Source organism: Hylobates moloch, unplaced genomic scaffold, assembly GCF_009828535.3.
Source record: "Hylobates moloch isolate HMO894 unplaced genomic scaffold, HMol_V3 SCAFFOLD_5, whole genome shotgun sequence".
NCBI lineage: Eukaryota > Metazoa > Chordata > Mammalia > Primates > Hylobatidae > Hylobates > Hylobates moloch.
The window spans coordinates 101,512,814-101,530,573 of NW_026652280.1; the positions used below are offsets into that span (position 1 = coordinate 101,512,814).

At 47.1% G+C, this 17,760-nt stretch overlaps 1 protein-coding gene and 1 non-coding gene across 3 annotated transcripts in view; one reads left to right on the plus strand and one right to left on the minus strand.

Annotated features, from left to right (window-relative positions):
• The window catches only part of INTS3 (integrator complex subunit 3), a 48,721-nt gene that overhangs the window by 12,233 nt on the left and 18,728 nt on the right, over positions 1–17,760 (minus strand). For both annotated transcript variants that reach the window (XM_032154536.1, XM_032154535.2), the window contains exons 4-14: positions 15,312–15,425; positions 15,019–15,103; positions 13,306–13,372; positions 10,798–10,942; positions 9,635–9,764; positions 7,273–7,370; positions 3,904–4,095; positions 2,076–2,163; positions 1,312–1,391; positions 784–875; positions 20–126 (exon numbers count right to left, since the gene is read on the minus strand). In XM_032154536.1, coding sequence (XP_032010427.1) covers positions 20–126; positions 784–875; positions 1,312–1,391; positions 2,076–2,163; positions 3,904–4,095; positions 7,273–7,370; positions 9,635–9,764; positions 10,798–10,942; positions 13,306–13,372; positions 15,019–15,103; positions 15,312–15,425 — 1,198 coding nt within the window. The remainder of the gene's footprint in view (positions 1–19; positions 127–783; positions 876–1,311; positions 1,392–2,075; positions 2,164–3,903; positions 4,096–7,272; positions 7,371–9,634; positions 9,765–10,797; positions 10,943–13,305; positions 13,373–15,018; positions 15,104–15,311; positions 15,426–17,760) is intronic.
• LOC116470100 (small nucleolar RNA U13) lies at positions 7,785–7,887 on the plus strand. Its single transcript, XR_004248529.1, has one exon. It is a non-coding gene; the product is annotated as a small nucleolar RNA U13 (small nucleolar RNA).

Here is a 17,760-nt window from a genome sequence, read left to right on the forward strand (position 1 = left end):
GAATGGGAGGGCCTCATACCTTCCACAGGTGGGGAGGGTGAGCTGCAGAACTCAGGAAATTTCTCCCTCAGCATTGCCCGCAGCTCCTTATCCAACTTAGGGTTGTCAAACAGGGGAGCCAGGTGTCTAAACGGGGAACATGATGAAGGTCAATATCAGAGCTTCTCTTATTTTTATTTTTATTTTTTTTGAGACAGAGTGTCACTCTCATCACCTAGGCTGGAGTGCAGTGGCACAATCTTGGCTCACTGCAACCTCCACCTCCCGGATTCAAGCGATTCTTGTGCCTCGGCCTCTCAAGTAGCTGGGATTACAGATGTGCACCATCACACCTGGCTAATTTTTGTATTTTTAGTAGACATGGGGTTTCGCCATGTTGGCCAGGCAGGTCTCAAATTCCTAACCTCAGGTGATCTGCCCGCCTTGGCCTCCCAAAGTGCTGGGATTACAGGCATGAGCCACTGTGTCTCGCCAGAGCTTCTCATTTCTAACTCAACATGGAGTTGAGATAGGTCTAAGCCCAATCAGTATAACTGGACCATACTCAGATCCCTGAAGGGGGTCAACAGGGAACATGAAGGCATTTGAAGACCTTTGTAATACGATGGCAGGAGAGAAATTCCTCTAAGAGCCAAGAAGACATATGCCCAGAAGTCTGAGGTAGAGCCAATACTTTTTACACCTGTCAGAGAAAAGGGCCAGCAGTGCTATGGCAACATTTGGATATACCTGGACCTAATGAAAAATGGGAAAACAATCTCCTTCCCCCACTAAATTCCTTACGCCAAGACCCGTTTCTCCACAATGTGATTGAGGGAGGAAAAGACACCCTGCCGCACGTGGCCCTCCAATGGTGGATAGAAGTTGGGAATGATCTGGAAGGGAAGAAGGAGGGGAAAAATGAGTACAGGACTCCATCCAGAGGCTTCCGCTGAATTAGATCTGAAAAGCTGCTTTGGTTTTGATCGGGGGACACTGGGGAGTATGGCTGCAGAGAGAACTGGACTTCCTGACCATTCCAGGCCACTCAAATGAGATATTCTTACTGGACCTGGCTGCTCCCCAAGGAAACCAGATTCTACCTTGAGTCACCATCCCTGTGATTGAGAAACCCCACAGAAAATGGGAAGATCCAACTGCAGACAGTGGAATATGGAAGGGAAGCATTTATTAACTTGGGGGATAGGACCTATGACCATTTCTGCTCTCAGTTAAAGCATACCGAGAAGACCCATTCACTGGGAGATTAGGGGAGATACACTTAATTCTGCTCATCCAGGCATGGGGAGAAAAGAGAGCTCTAACACTTACGCGGCACATGAAGTCCAGGAGTGTGGCAGTGATGGCTGGGTGGGGCTTCATGGAGTGGTGCATGACCAGGATGGCTGGTTCTGGAGGATGTGAAATTAAAGAGCCCCTCACATCAGTCAGTCTCTTTTTTTCCTTTTTTTTTTTTTTTTGAGACAGAGTCTTGCTCTGTCACCCAGGCTGGAGTGCAAGCGGTACAATCTCAGCTCACTGAAGCCTCCGCCTCCCAGGTTCAAGCGAATCTCATGCCTCAACCTCCCCAGCAGCTGGAATTACAGGTGCACGCCACCACGCCAGGCTAAAGTCAGTCTGTTTCTATCTCCATAAAATGGGATGTCAATATACATGAATGGCTCTGGGAAGTGCTATGTCTACTCCCCCCATTTCCACTGAACAGACCCAAGAGCAGACAGGCCCCGAAACAGCTTGTAGCCCTGATTTCCCTTCTTGTTCCCAGCATTCAGCTTGGAGAAGGGAAGTAATAGGTGAGGAGAAGCAGGACATGGTACAGCCTTTTCCTTTGCCCATGCCCTCCCCTCCTGAAGACCATGCATCAGACTGTGGGGAGGAGGTACAGTGATGGCTTAGCCTTATCAAAGCAATTCTCTTTCTAGGTCGAGGGAAAACTAATGAGGAACAACACAGCTGCTCCCAGATAAACTGCCTCCACTCCACGGTGCCCTGAGATTTATGACTGCTATCACTAAGGAAGGCAGTGGGGGCTTAGGGGGGTGGGGAAGTGGAGCTGCCTGGTCTTGGTCACATACCTATGTTCATAATGCTATCCTTGTCTGGACTAAAGAACAGCCAGTCGTAAAACAAAGCCAGCTTGGCATTGGAGGCAGCGACATTTGACTGGAAAAGAGAGGAGAGAAACAGAGGGCTAGTTTCATCAATCACCTCCCTCCATTTCAGAGTCCCAAGACAGATTCCAGGGCCCACTTGGCTTTTTTATCTATGAAATTCAGTTCCTAGTGAAACAAGGTGAAATGCTCACCCCCCTTGTGTTGTGTATGAGTGAATACTCTGTGGTCTTAACCAAGAGGACAGAGGACAGGGATTGGGCCAGCTATCCCCCCAACCTTTTTTTTTTTTTCCAGACAGGGTCTTGCTCTGTTGCCCAGGCTGTAGTGCAGTGGCATGATCTCAGCTCACTGCAACCTCCACTGCCCAGGCTCAAGAGATCCTCTCACCTCAGCCTGGGACTACAGGCATGCACCACCTCACCTGGCTCATTTTTCTATTTTTTTGTAGAGATGAGGGTCTTGCCATGTCACCCAGGCTGGAGCGCAGTGGCATGATCACAGCTCACTGCAACCTTGACCTCTTAGGCTCGGGTCATCCTCCCAACCTCAGCCTCCTGGGTAGCTGGGACTACAGGAGCACACTACCATGCCTGGCTTTATGTTTTGTTTTGTTTTGGTAGAAATGGGTTTTTGCCATGTTGCCCAGGCTGGTCTCGAACTCTTGGGCTCAAGTTATCCTCCCACCTCAGCCTCCCAAAGTGTTGGGATTACAGGCGTGAGCCACCATGCCTGGCCAGGCCTGGGTTCTTTTCTTTTTGTTGTTGAGACAGGGTCTGACTCTGTCACCCAGGCTGGAGTGCAGTGGCAAGATCTCAGCTCACTGCAACCTCTACCTCCCAGGCTCAAGCGGTCCTCTCACCTCAGCCTGGGACTACAGCCGCACACCAATACACTTGGCTAATTTTTGTATTTTTTTGTAGAGATGGGGGTCTTGCCACGTTGCCCAAGCTGGTCTCAAACTCCTGAGTTCAAGCAACCTCAACCTCCCAAAGTGCTGGGATTACAGGCGTGAGCCACCATGCTCGGCAGGCCTGGGTTCTTGATACATCCAGCAGTTCATATCTCTGATTCCCATAAGTGACAATGCTTGGACTCAGAAGTCCACTCATCACCCCTGAGCTGAGGCAACAGTCAGACTAGTACCCCGTGGCTGCCCTTTCTTGGCTCTCCAGGCACATTCCTGAAGAAGAGACCCCCACCCCTCCAGGAATAGCCTGTTGTCATATCTGAATCAGCACATTCCAAGGACCCAGTCAAATGGGGGAGGAGGAACCCTGTTGGAAGAGGTCAGGGGGGCAGCCAGATGCCAGAGAATGGATAGTTTCCCACCCGAGACACAGAGAGGAAAACATTTGAAAGGAAATGCCTCCACTGCAGATTTGCTGCATTTACAGAAGGGAAGTAGACAAAGCTGATGCCAAAAAGGCATGGTGGTGAGGGTCTAAAGAATGCAAGCTCTGAATCTGAGCAAGAAACAGTTAAGAGGAATAGCTGTATATGGTTTCTGGAAGCAAAAATGAAAAAGGCAGGGATGCTCCAGAAACCCAGGCTTTTGGGGGTTGGCAGTAATGGGGGAGATTAACCTGTTCAATCTCAAACCCAGATGGAAAATAATGAGTGTAAGTAAATTTCAAGAAACACAAAGGGAAGTGAAGGCGGAGACACTCTGGAAAACCAGAGTGAAAGAAGGGCCCTTAGGGGTCAAGTGGCCCTGGTCAGGAAGAAGAATGGAAATATGAGAACACCATGGAAGAGGCACCCTTCACCACCCAGTATCTTTTGCCCTCACCGTGCACGTTGTCAGGAGCCAACCAATGATGGCCCACCGGGGCAAGATATCTGAACTCAGTACTTCATTAGAAGGGTGGACTACTCCACAGATGTAGCGAATGAGGTCACAGCGCAGAGACTGACTATCTGGAGTTGACAGGTACTGGCGCTGGAACCAATCTTGGTATCGCTTTTGTTGACCAAATCGCACCTGGGGAAAGGGGAAGCAAGAAAAAGAACTTAGAAGACAGTGTGGGGTCCTTGGCCAGAGGAAAACGAGCACCACTTAACTCTAGGTTTGCCCTAGACCTCCATTTCTCCACAATTGATTCATTAGTTCATACTGTCTCGTAAGTCTCCCCTCCTTTAGGAGAACGTCTTGATTAAAAAAAAAAAAAATGCTGAAAATTTCTAGCTTGCCCTGCATTCTAATGTTACAGTCATTCTTGCCACTGACCTCAGGCTACATTTACCCACAACTGCAACTTCAGTCCATTTTTTGGCTCTTTACTCCTTGTACTGGTCACTGACTCTCCAGTCAGAAGTATAATCTTTTCTCATTTTCTTGAGCCAATGGTGAACAGCAAGAAATGTTCTTCAAGAGTAAGAGCTGGGTCTGTTCACCACTCAACATCAACTGAGAATTTCCTGGTGCTGACCTAACAGGACCATTATCCAAAGCCTAGACTCTCCAAACCTTCTTGTGGAAAGTTTTTCCTCAAACAGACCCTAAGTGATCACAAATAGTAAAACTAAATAAGGAAAAGGATCTGGTTTCCCTCTTCTTATACTCCCCCCTCTGTCAGAAGAAATCAACCAAGATAGAGCAAAAAGGTAAAAAAACAAACAAAAAGATACTTCCAGACCAACACCATCCAACAGAATTTTCAGCAATGATGGTTGCTATTGTGCATGTGAAATGCAGCTATTGTAACTGAGATATCGAATTATTATTATTATTTTTTTTTTGAGACAGAGTTTCACTCTTGTTGCCCAGGCTGGAGTGCAATGGCGCGATCTCAGTTCACTACGACCTCTGCCTCCCAGGTTCAAGCGATTCTCCTGCCTCAGCCTCCCAAGTAGTTGGGATTACAGGCACATGCCACCATGCCTGGCTAATTTTTGTATTTTTAGTAGAGACAGGGTTTCACCATGTTGGTCAGGCTGGTCTTGAACTCCTGATCTCAAGTGATCCACCCGCCTTGGCCTCCCAAAGTACTGAGATTACAGGCGTGAGCCACCGCACTTGGCCCCAATTATTATTTTTTAAGAGACAGGGTCTCATTGATGGGAGGATTGCTTGAGCCCAGGGTGGTCTCTAACTCCTGGGTTCAAGCAATCCTCCCACCTCAGCCTCCTGAGAAGCTGGGATTACAGGCACATGCCACTGCACCAGGCTCTGAATTTTTTTGTTGTTTGAGATGGAATCTCGTTCTGTTGCCCAGGCTGGAGTGCAGTGGCACGATCTCAGCTCACTGTAACCTCTGCCTCCTGGGTCTGGGTTCAAGTGATTCTCCTGCCTCAGCCTCCTGAGTAGCTACCACCACACCCAGCTAATTTTTGTATTTTTTGTAGAGACACGGTTTCATCATGTTGCCTGGCTAGTCTTGAACTCCTGACCTCAAGTGTTCCCACCAGCCTCAGCCTCCCAAAGTGCTGGGATTGTAGATGTGAGCCACAGCGCCCAGCTGTGAATTTTTAATTTTAACTCATTTTAATTAACTTAATATATATATATATTTTTTGAGACAGCGTTTCACTCTGTCGCCCAGGCTGGAGTGCAGTGGCGCGATCTTGGCTTACCGCAACCTCTGCCTCCTGGGTTCAAGTGATTCTCCTGCCTCAGCCTCCCAAGTAGCTGGGATTACAGGAGTGTGCCACCACGCCCAGCGAAATGTTTGTAGTTTTAGTAGACATGGGGTTTCACCATATTGGACAGGCTCGTCCCAAACTCCTGATCTCAAGTGATCTGCCCACCTTGGCCTCCCAAAGTGCTGGGATTACAGGCATAAGCCACTGCGCCCAGCCAAGAATTTTTATCATACCTAGTCCTGCAGACTAACTTAATTTAAATGGCAACACATGGCTGGTGGCTACCACACAGTACAACACAGACCTGGACAATTATTCTGGGTGACTTGGGAAAGCTGATTAGGAAAGTAGTTCTCAACAGCCAGACTGGCCGCAGAGGAATGGCCAGGGAAGTCTGCTAAAAACAGATTCTAGCTGGGTGCAGTGGCTCACACCTGTAATCCCAGCACTTTGGGAGGCTGAGGCAGGTGGATCACCTGAGGTCGGAAGTTCGAGACCAGCCTGACCAACATGGAAAAATCCCGTCTCTACTAAAAATACAAAATTTTGGCCGGGTGCTGTGGCTCATGCCTATAATCCCAGCACTTTGGGAGGCCAAGGTGGGTGGATCACGAGGTCAGGAGATCGAGACCATCATGGCCAACATGGTGAAACCCCGTCTCTACTAAAAATACAAAAATTAGCTGGGCGTGGTGGCATGCGCCTGTAGTCCCAGCTACCTGGGAGGCTAAGGCAGGAGAATTGCTTGAACCCGGGAGGCAGAGATTGCCGTGAGCCAAGATCATGCCACTGCACTCCAGCCTGGGAGACAGAGCGAGACTCTGTCTAAAAAAATAAATAAATAAATAAAAAATAATAAAAAATAAAAAATAAAAATAAAAATAAAAATACAAAATTTGCCAGGTGTAGTGCATGCCTGTAATACTAGCTTCTCGGGAGGTTGAGGCAGGAGAATCGCTTGAACCCAAGAGGCGGAGGCTGCAGTGAGCCAAGATCGCGCCACTGCACTCTAGCCTGGGCAACAAGAACGAAACTCCATCTCAAAATACAAACAAATAAAACCCCAAAAAACCCCACAAATTCCTTCAAATTATCTGGGAGAGTGGGATCCAGGAAGCTGCATCTTTAACATGCTCAAGTAATTCTGCCATTATTCAGTCAAGTCTGGAAACATACATAGCTTTCTTCCTGAGACCTCATGGTTCTCCTGGAGCAATCATGGGTTTCTTAGCGTGAACACTTTCACTCTCCCCTTTATAGAACATTTCACACTTGTAAATGATACTAGTATTTCTATATAATTATTGGTTTAGTGACTACTTTAGATAAACTAAAAGCTTCACAAGAGCTGGAACTATCTCTCTTATTCGACAGTGTACCCCCAATCCTTAGCACCATGCTTAATGTATAGGCATAGAATGAATAAAGGACAAAGAAGCCAGTAGCCAGGTAGATCAGGTACGATCATTTAGCCACCATTCTACTGGTTAGTAAACAATGGTAACAGCTCCACAGATCGAAGCAAGAAGCCCAGCCAGCGTGTGACCTCTTCTCTTGCTGCAACACCTTAGCTTACCCGGGATGTCATGAAGAGGAGTTTAGTCTCCATGTCTGGGGTTAGACGACATGCTAGGAATTTTCGGGATGTTCTTGACTGAAGAAGCTGTAGGATACCTGAATCAAATGTGGAAGGGAAGAGAAAAGAGGAAGCCTGAGGACCAGAAAGAATGAAAAGCACGTTGGGAACCTGGGCCAGGTACTGATGGCCAGTAGTCTTGCTCACGGAGAAATTCCAAGACAAGACCAAGGGAGGTCAAGCACAGGTGGGGATTCCAACCAGCACTTACATGTTCTGCTCCAAACAACCACTATCCCCAGGACCCAGCTATATTACTTCCTGTCTTCTGCTGGTCTTCTAGAGCCTTCTACCCACATGATTCCCACTGGTAACAGATGGGAAAGTTAAGGGAAAAATATGGGAAACCCTGGCTGCTCTTCCTGCTCCTGATGATCCCATCCTTGGGTCCTGGAATCAATGTTATTTGTGGCATGAGCATAAGCCCTGGAGTCAGAAACATGTGGATCCAGATCCTATTGTAGCTCATAGCATGATTACTGGTTTTTCACACTCATGCGTGAGATGTGCCTCCCTCAAACCTTGTTACCATGTCCCCACATTACCTGCCTGACATGAGGGAACAAAAATAATTTAAAAGGCCAGGCATGGTGGCTCACACCTGTAATCCTAGCACCTTGGGAGGCTGAGGCAGGTGGATCCCTTGAGCCTACGAGTTCAAGACCAGCCTTGGCAACACGGTGACACCCCATCTTAAAAAAAAGAAAAAAAAAGAAAAAAAAAAAAGAGGCCGGTGTGGTGGCTCACACCTGTAATCTTAGCACTTTGGGAGGCAAAGGCGGGTGGATTGCTTGAGGTCAGGAGTTCAAGACCAGCCTGGCCAACATGGTGAAACTCCATCGCTACAAAAATACAACATTTACCTGGGCATGATGGCGGATGCCTGTAATCCCAGCTACCTGGGAGGCTGAGGTGGGAGAATCACTTGAACCCAGGAGGCGGAGGTTGCAGTGAGCTGAGATCACGCTACTGCACTCCAGCCTGAGGGACAGAGCAAGACTCCAAAAAAAAAAAAAAAAAAAAAAAAAAAAAGACCTGGATCAAAATCCTGTCTCTGTCACCTAACCTACCAGCTGTACAGCCTTGGGCAAATTACTTAATCTCCTTACACCTCAGTTTCTTTTCTTTTCTTTTTTTTGGGGGGGGATGTCGTCTCACTCTGTCGCCAGGCTAGAGTGCAGTGGCGCGATCTCAGCTCACTGCAACCTCCACCTCCTGGGTTCAAGCGATTCTCTTGCCTCAGCCTCCCGAGTAGCTGGGAATACAGGCATGTGCCACCATGCCCAGCTAATTTTTGTATTTTTAGTAGAGACAGGGTTTCACCATGTTGCCCAGGATGGTCTTGATCTCTTGACCCCATGATCCGCCACCTCGGCCTCCCAAAGTGCTGGGATTACAGGTGTGAGCCACCGTGCCCGGCCTCAAACCTCAGTTTCTTTATGTATAAATGTAGAAACTAAAATACTCACAGGGCTGTCCAGAAGATTAAATGAGGTAACACATGTTTGTCTAACACAGTGGAGGCACTTAAAGCAATGAAATAGATGTTCAATATAAAAGTACTATAATTTCCAGCACTTTCTTCTTTCCTGACTTCCCAGGTCCTGGACAACTGCCTTCAGAGTGAGTGTGTGTGTGTGTGTGTGTGTGTGTGTGTGTGTGTGTGTAGGAGGGGAGGGAGTATGCGCATGATCACAAGCACATGTGTGTTGAGGTGGGGTGGGAAGCAAAGCTGTAGTTATTGTTCAGATCATAGCAGGACCTGGGAAAGGGAAAGGGATATAAAAAGGACCTTGTCAGGGGGGAGCCCGCACATGGAGACTCCCTCCTCCAAAGTGGATTTTGCCCAAGCTGGATCCTTGGAATTCGAGGCAAGACTGTTCCCAGGGAGGAGCCTTCTCTTACAGGACTAATTCCAGCCCTCTACTGACTCAGTCTCACGAGTTGACCTCTGACTCCCCTGCTAGACTCCGTGAAGCTGAACACTGGCCACTGGCTCACCTCCTGAGCCAAGGAGCTGCCGGGAAGAGGGGAGGAGGACTACAGTTCTCTGTCCCACTTTTTTCTTAGTAGTAATGTGGCAGCTGGAGTCTGCCAAGTAGGGGCTGTCTAGGAACTACATGAATTGTTCTGTACCTCTGCTATCCGCAGTTGTACTTGGCAAAGCTTGCCCTGTCCCAAGCTTCCTAAATCTGACTGCCGAAGACTCGCCTATCCACCAACCTCTACCTTCTTGATTCAAGCAAGACATACACATTGAACTCCCAGCTCTCAAAGACAGGATGCCTAAGACCCTACTTACCTGTGAACTGAGGACTCAACGCCTGAGGATTATGGATAATATCTTTCCAAAGCAGTTCAAATTCTGGTATCCTAGCAACATTCTGAAGTAGTCTTACGAGATCCCGACCAATCATCAGACATTCCATGAACTTGATAGGGAAGAGGAAGTGGGGGACAGGAAAGAGAATAAAAACATGGATTGTTTACCTGCTGGAGGGAGGACAAAGGAACAACATGTTCTAGGGAGGGAAGGAAAGAGGGTTGAAGAAACTATATGATTTCTTTTGGAACCAAAGGATTGGCTCCTAGCTGTTCAGGGGAAGAGAGCCGGAAGCTGGGGACTGATATCAAGGATGAGAGGTTAGTGGGAAGTGCTGAAGCCCTGCTGGCTTTCACATTAATCTACCTCCCTCTCCACCCAGAACTGTTTCAATCCAGTTCAAGGAAGATTAAAGTTTCAAAACGATGGGACTGGCAAGTTGAGCCCCAGAAACCCTAACCTCATACTCATTTTGTCTAACAAAATTCTGCAGTATCTAATTCTGTGGGTCCAACTCTGTGGTAGAAATGTCTATTATCTGTGTAGTCTAAATGAAACCCATTAGCAACATGTAGCTAATGCAACTAGAGAAGTGAATTTTAACTTTTTATCTAACATTAATTTTAGGCTGGGCTCACGCCTATAATCCCAACACTTTGGGAGACTGAGGTGGGAGGATCACTTGAGGCCAGGAGTTTGAGATTAGCCTGGGCAACAAAGCAAGGCTCAGTATCTACAAAAAGAAAAAGTAAAAAAAAGTTTAATTGCCACATGGGAGGTCTGATAGAGGACAATTCATAATCTCACTAGACCATGGGAATTACCCAGGAGAGTAGGTGGGGGACCGTGTCATGGTAGGCACACAAGGACAGTTTATGTCTGTGGTGTACAACAGTATCCTTGAAGCTGACCTGGGAAATCCCAAAGATGCCAGCTTAACAGGTAGCATTTCTAAGAATTAGGGATGTTTTACACTAACTCCCCCTCCTTTCTACCCTCATCTGTTGACGAATGATGGAAAACACCAGATCTTGACGCACCTTCATCTCTAACAAGGTATTTCTGACTCCACTGCATAAACCTCCAGAGGTATCTTAGCCTGAGTCTCACTTCCCCACATTATTTTTGTCCTGTTCCCTCACCCGTTCCCGAAGCAGTGAGATGCAGAAGTCTACTTCCTTCTGTCGCAGGGCCTGGAGCTGGGCAGTCCCATGGTGGTCCACGATGAGGCGGAGGTACGTGTAAACAGCCATGGCAATGAGGATGCTGCTCTTCAGGACCCACTCCCTGCAGGGAGGAAACACACTGGCTCCTATGCTCTGTCTAGAACTCTTCACCCTCCCAATTCACCCTTCCTGGGCTTGGCTACAGTGCCTCAGAAATAATTGATGATTTGTCACTGAGAGTAAATGCTTTGATTTTTTGCTTGCTCACTCACGCTAGTATCTATCTTGGACTATCAACTGGCTAAGCTACGGACAGTTTCCTAATTTTCTCTTCCAAGTGCCTATAAAGATAAGTGCCAAATGAAAGCAATCTCTTTTTACCACCTAACTACTTAGCTTCCAAGAAAATAACTCTCTTTGTTGACTCATTCATTCAAACATTTACTGAGTGCCTATCATGTGCCAAGCAACATGTGAGGCACTAGGGACAGAATTGAGCCACAGTATCTACCCAGGTCAGACTATGGGGAAAAGCTGGGTAAGTGTCCCTAAGTCAGCGGTTCTTAAGTGTGGTGCAAGAACATGTGGGGACTGCCAAGACCCTTTCAGGACCTGGAGTTTTGAGAACATACTGTGCTAGATCAGTCTGCTTATCATTAGCAGCTCACCATGCCACAAACCTTTCCCTGGCTCTATCTAGTCACTGATACACAAAGAGTCCCCACTCCCACACAATGAGTCACCTGTCCTGAATCACAACCTGAAAAAAAGAACGCCATTTTGGGTGGCAAACTCCTTTTCCCATGAGTTTCAGAATATCCCTGAGGAAAAAGGGGGTAATGAAAGATTTGTTCCCAGTTGCTTTAAAAGCAGTAGAGAGAAAGACACAGTGGGGATATTCCTAAAACTCTAATCCTGTCTCTAAGTGACAAAATTGAGACGCTGTCTCCTCCCAGCAAACAATTTGTAATGGCTTTGGCACCCCTGTTGGAGGGCAGGGAACTGCAGGAAGATGACATGGTGTTTAATTAGTCCAAGCAGGCCACATCCTGATTCCGGAAAACTACTCAAGCCACCTAATTAAAAGACTCTGCGGCCTTTTCTTTTCACAGAATGGATGCACTAGCCAAGGTTACCGGGGAACGTTTCCTCCCCTACCTGCTACCTTTTAACTCCACAACCCTAGAAACATTTGGAAGGGAGTGAGAAGGAGGGTGTAGGAGAGGACACAGTTTTAAATTTCTAGGTATTGACTTTCACCAAAAGATGTAAGTTTTTTGGAGGGTAGAAAACAGGGCAGTTATCTGGCTGTTATCTGATGCCTGTACAGGAGATTCAGCTTTAAGGTATGGGGACAGGACATATTTGGCACTAGGAACAAAATAAGAAAAATCATTTTAGAAAGACTGCTAGCAAAGGTAACAAAATTACCTGAATCCTGGAATGGCATAATAAAGAGAAAGAAAGAGTTGAAAGGCCCCGTGACCCAGGACAGTAAAAGGGAACAAAGACCTAGGAAAAGCAGAGAGCTGGTAAGAAGAGACTGTTAGGATCTCACGTGCTAGTGCAATGGCACCAATAACAGAAGTGGCTCCAGGCCCAGATGTGGCAGCACATCCGTGCCCAGAGCACTAGGTGGCACTGCACAGCAGACAGGGCAGGGCTCTCAGACCAGGGCAGGGCTCTCAGACCTGGGCAGAGCACAGCACACAGCCATCTCTTTCACAAGTGTGAATGTTGGGAGGAGGTCCATTCTTCTGAACTATAGATAGTATGGACACTATTAGCCCTCTCAATCATTTGACTACTATGGTATCCAGAAAAGAGACTCAGAAGTCAAGCAAGAGGAAGACTGAAACCAAGGGGAAAGCCTCACCTCCAAAGAAGTTCAGATGTGGAACAGCCCTCATAAAATTTCTGGCCCTTTATTTTGATGGATAAGGGAAAGAATCAGCCAGAAAGCCCGATATGTACCCCCGATGCACTCTCTACCACTGGAGCCTCCAAACCCTATATGCAAACTCCAGCAGGATTCACTAATCTCTATTACCTGCTCCACCCCAACTGCCCCCTGTGCCACTTCAAAAAGAGCATGGGTTGGATGGAGAAGCTTGGAGGGGAGAAAAGGATACCTGCCAGGCGTGGGTGTTTGGCTGGCCCAACTCTACTGAGCTCATTCCTCCCCAACTTCCCCCTAAGATAAACATTCCAAGGAGGTCTGGATCAAAAATAAACCCTTATCAGATGAAGCCAGTTTTTCTGGGCTATGCGATATTTTGGCAAAGACCTCTTTCCCACTCCTTCATTCCTTGGGCATTAATTTCTTCACTTGCCAACAATACACTCGTCTCTCCCTCTCCTCGCCTCCCCCTCCCTAACTTAAGGTGTTCTTGGGCCACACAATCCTTTCATCCCCATTTCCCACGCTCATACTCCTAATGGCCATTATCTGGCCTGTACCCCACCCTTTGTGGTGGACGCTACCTTTGCTCTGTCAGGATATCCAGAACACCTTCTGCCAACCAGATATTTTTGGCTGTAACATCTCCACCTGATTTCAAAAGGGGAAAAGAAGAATAGCTCCAATTAGCAAGTCAGCCAATCCAATACATCTCTTCACCCATTCTGCTGCTCCACCCTGACTGCCATCCCATCATTGCCATCCCTTCACTGCTGAGATAAACTGCCTTCTGTTCTGTCAGGCTTTAAAGTTTCACCCTTTGCCTCCAGAAAGAAGGAAAGGGAAGGTTCTGAGTTTTTCTAGAAACCAGAGCTGCTACTTTCCCACAGATTGTGAGTTGGAGTGGGAACGTTTTGGCCCTTGAAAATGAACATCTGAGAAGTAGATATAAAAAGCCCACAGTTGGCCGGGCGCGGTGGCTCACGCTTGTAATCCCAGCACTTTGGGAGGCCGAGGCGGGCGGATCACGAGGTCAGCAGATCGAGACCACGGTGAAACCCTGTCTCTACTAAAAATACAAAAAAATTAGCCGGGCGTGGTGGCGGGCGCCTGTAGTCCCAGCCACTCGGAGAGGCTGAGGCAGGAGAATGGCGGGAACCTGGGAGGCGGAGCTTGCAGTGAGCCCAGATTGCGCCACTGCACTCCAGCCTGGGTGACAGAGCGAGACTCCGTCTCAAAAAATAAAAAAAAATAATAAATAAATAAAAATAAAAAGCCCACAGTTGGAAAGAAAGGATGATATCTCAGATAGGGCCTGAGAAGTACAGGTGGCTGACAACAGCTGCAGTCTAGCAACTGGATGTCCTGAGTCCTGCACTGAGGCCCCCAACAGGCCAAGAGTTTCTTATTTCCAGGTAACAGTCTTTAGTGCTTGCTATGAAACTTCATGGGGCAGAATTAACACACAGCAATGCCAGACCAGTCTTGGGATAAGAAGTGGGGGCTGGGAGTGCCAAACAGGGAAGAAAGTGCCAGGAAAGAGGATAAAAATAGCCACAACTATGCCTTGCCCCGGGTCTCAATTAAAAAATTCAATGTTCACAAAGTCACACATCACATAGATTAAGGTTCATACACATCAAAACAGGAGCATCAGTGTTACATAAAATTTTAAAGAGGAAGCAAGCCCCAGTGGGCTAATGGTGAGGTAGTAGCAGGTCACTTTTAAACAAACACATGCAATCTTGGGAGTAGCCGCTTGAATATGCGATGGCTCAGACAGATGTCACCAATGCCAAGATGAGAATAAAACCTAAATGTCAGGGTCTGTTCTGTGACATAGTTTGTCCCTCATTCTGGCCCCAGTAAAGGGCTTAATTATTAGGGAGCAAGCGTTCAAATAATGGGGGTGGAGCCAGGGAAGATGTCTAGGTTTCTGAAAGCACAGGCACTTGGGAAAAAATTATTTGCCCTCACTTCTCTCCCCATTTCTTCCTGCTCTGAAATGATATAAAATCTCAGAGTGAAGACTGGCTAAAATAGGCCAAATATTCTGTCAAGCCCTGGGTTTAGGAGAAAAGAAAATGAGGCAAGACTTACTGCTTTAAAAGGCCCACTATGATTTTTCAGTCAATTTATTTCTACAATATATGTGGCAAGAAGATGTCTGTATCAGAAGGAAACAGCCTAAGCAATACAGGAATTCCGTCCCTTTGGCACTTAATCATTCTCCATTGTCTCTATTTAGTCTCTGGGCTCTCCTCCTTTCTTCTTTATGCTTCTGCCATCAAACTCACCTGCAATCTGCTTCATAAACGTCATACAAACACCATCGGCTCCCAGAACCCCACTCTTCACCAGTTCCCGTACCAACCACACCAACTAAAGGAAAGAGAGAAAAACAGATGAAGAGCAGGAACTGTGAGTTTGAGAAGGGAGCTAATTCAATTACAACTGAAAGGAGCACATTACAATTTAGACACACAATGATAGGGGTGTGTTAGCCCTGATTCCTCTTTCCCGTTCCTGACAGAGAGAAGATCCATCCTCTCTCTTTAAGCTGGATCCTGTCTTTTCTTTCTGGCCTTACCTGAGTACGGCAGGTATCCTGCAGCTTCAGGTACTTCTCCATAAGTATCTGGTTGATTTTATTCAGGACAATATTCATGCCATCACGACTCACCAGAGCTAAGTCCCGGTAACACTGTGAGAAGTAAAGTTTGTGATCAGCCAGCAAGCTGAGGATAAGGTCCTCACCCCACCCACAGTGGACCCCTTGCCCTCTAATCCCTTAAACTTAAATAACACCAATAAGACATCGAGTAGCAATGAAATACTTTCCATTCTGGACACTTTCTTTCCACAGGGGTCCTTCATTCCCAACCCATCCCTTGTTCTGTCACACAGAGTGGGGAAAAGGTACTGGTTATCCTTTAATGAGGAAGAAAAGCCTGCTGGGCAGCCAGGTGCAGTGGCTCACGCCTGTAATCCCAGCACTTTGGGAGGCCAAGGTGGGTGGATCACGAGGTCAGGAGATCGAGCCCATCCTGGCTAACACGGTGAAACCCCATCTCTATTAAAAATACAAAAAATTAGCCGGGCACGGTGGCGGGCACCTGTAGTCCCCGCTGCTCAGGAGGCTGAGGCAGGAGAATGGCGTGAGCCCGGGAGGCGGAGTTTGCAGTGAGCGGAGATCGCGCCACTGCACTCTAGCCTGGGTCTAGCCTGGGTGACAGAGTGAAACTCTTGTCTCGGGGGCGGGGTGGGGGAGGGGGGGAAGAAAAGCCTGCTGGGCAAGGCTCCTAGTACTATCCCTGTCCCCCCCACTTCCCCTCTTAGGAAGTATCATACTGTTTGATGCCACAGGCTGAGCAAAACCAGGTGGAGGCCATCTGCTTTTCATCTGCCAGTCAGTAAAAGGTCACTGCAAAATGGGTTTGGTTGAACAAGCCAAAAAGGATCCCAAAGAGGTTTTTAGACCAGTACTGACCCAGTCAGATACAGCAAAGGGAGTAGTAAGGGAAGAAGATCCAGGGCAGGGCCCTAGACAGTTAAGGACAGAACCAAAACTGAAATTTTTTTGAATTTTTAGTTTTTTTATACTTGGGGTCTTACTCTGTTGCCTGGGCTGGAGTGCAGTGGCATGATCATAGCTCATTGCATCTTCGAACTTCTGAGTAGCTGGCACTACAGGCATGCACCACCACGTCCAGATAATTTTTAAAACAGTTTTTTCTAGAGACAAGGTCTCGCTCTGTTCCCTAGGCTGAAATTCTTGGCCTCAAGTGATTCTCCCGCCTCGGCCTCCTGAGTAGTTGGAATTACAGGAACGAGCCACCATACCCAGTTGAACGATTTATTCTTTTCTCTGTGATGCCCTTTCCTTCTGCCACTTATTGAAAAAGGAGAGGTGCTTCAGCATACCAAATCCTGGGGGAGGTAAGGGAGGGCATGCTAATTTCTTCTGTGAGATTATTGCTTCCCTTCCCCCGCTTAGCTTTTTTTTTTTTTTCCCACTCTGTCTCTATTGTGAGACCAGACTCCTGGAGGAATACCTTAGGGGGCCTCGTTAGCAACTTCCTTAGCCTGCTGAGTTCTATCCTGTCAGGGTCTCATCAGAAAGAGTAGAAACTAGGCAGGTAGCTTCCCACAACCTCTGAAGACCAGTAGCAAGGATGGCATCAACAATAATAATCATATAGTATAGCAAGGGCTGGGTACGGTGGCTCATGCTTGTAATCCCAGCACTATTTGGGAGGCTGAGGCGGGTGGATCACCTGAGGTCAGGAGTTCGAGACCACCCTGGCCAACATGATGAAACTCCATCTCTACTAAAAATACAAAAATTAGCTAGGTGTAGTGGCACATGCCTGTAGTCCCAACTACAAGGGAGGCTGAGGCTGGAGGATCACTTGAACCCAGGAGGTGGAGGTTGCAGTTAGCCAAGATCGTACCATTGCACTCCAGCCTGGGTGACAGAGAGACCCTGTCTCAAAAAAAAAAAAAAAAAAAAGTACAGCAAGGATGTTGTTATACTATAGCAAGCAATAATACAGCAAGGATGGCATCAACAACAATGATATATATATATATATATATATTACTGCATTTGATATACGTTAACAATCTTTTAAAATAGGTACTACTTATTATAATTATTATTTTTACAGATGAGGAAATAGGCATGGAGAGCTTAAAAGTAATTTGCCCCAGATCACATAAGAGATTAGAGGAAAAACTAGGATTCAAATCCAGGCACTCCAATTCTATAATAACATGCTTAACCACCTCTTGTATCAACGTTAGAAATAACCAGAAGAGGCTGCTGGGAATAATGATAAGAGTTTGTAATAGTTTTGAGACTCTACCTTTCTCCTGTCTTGGCCTCCCAAGGCACTGGGATTATAGGCATGAGCCACTCCGTGCACCAACATTTCTAAACTCTTTCATCCTATGCATTCAAAAGAGATGTACCTCTCAGTACCATCTGCTCTCTGGCCTTGAGAGACTCCTAACAGATTAGCTATTGTCACTTCCTT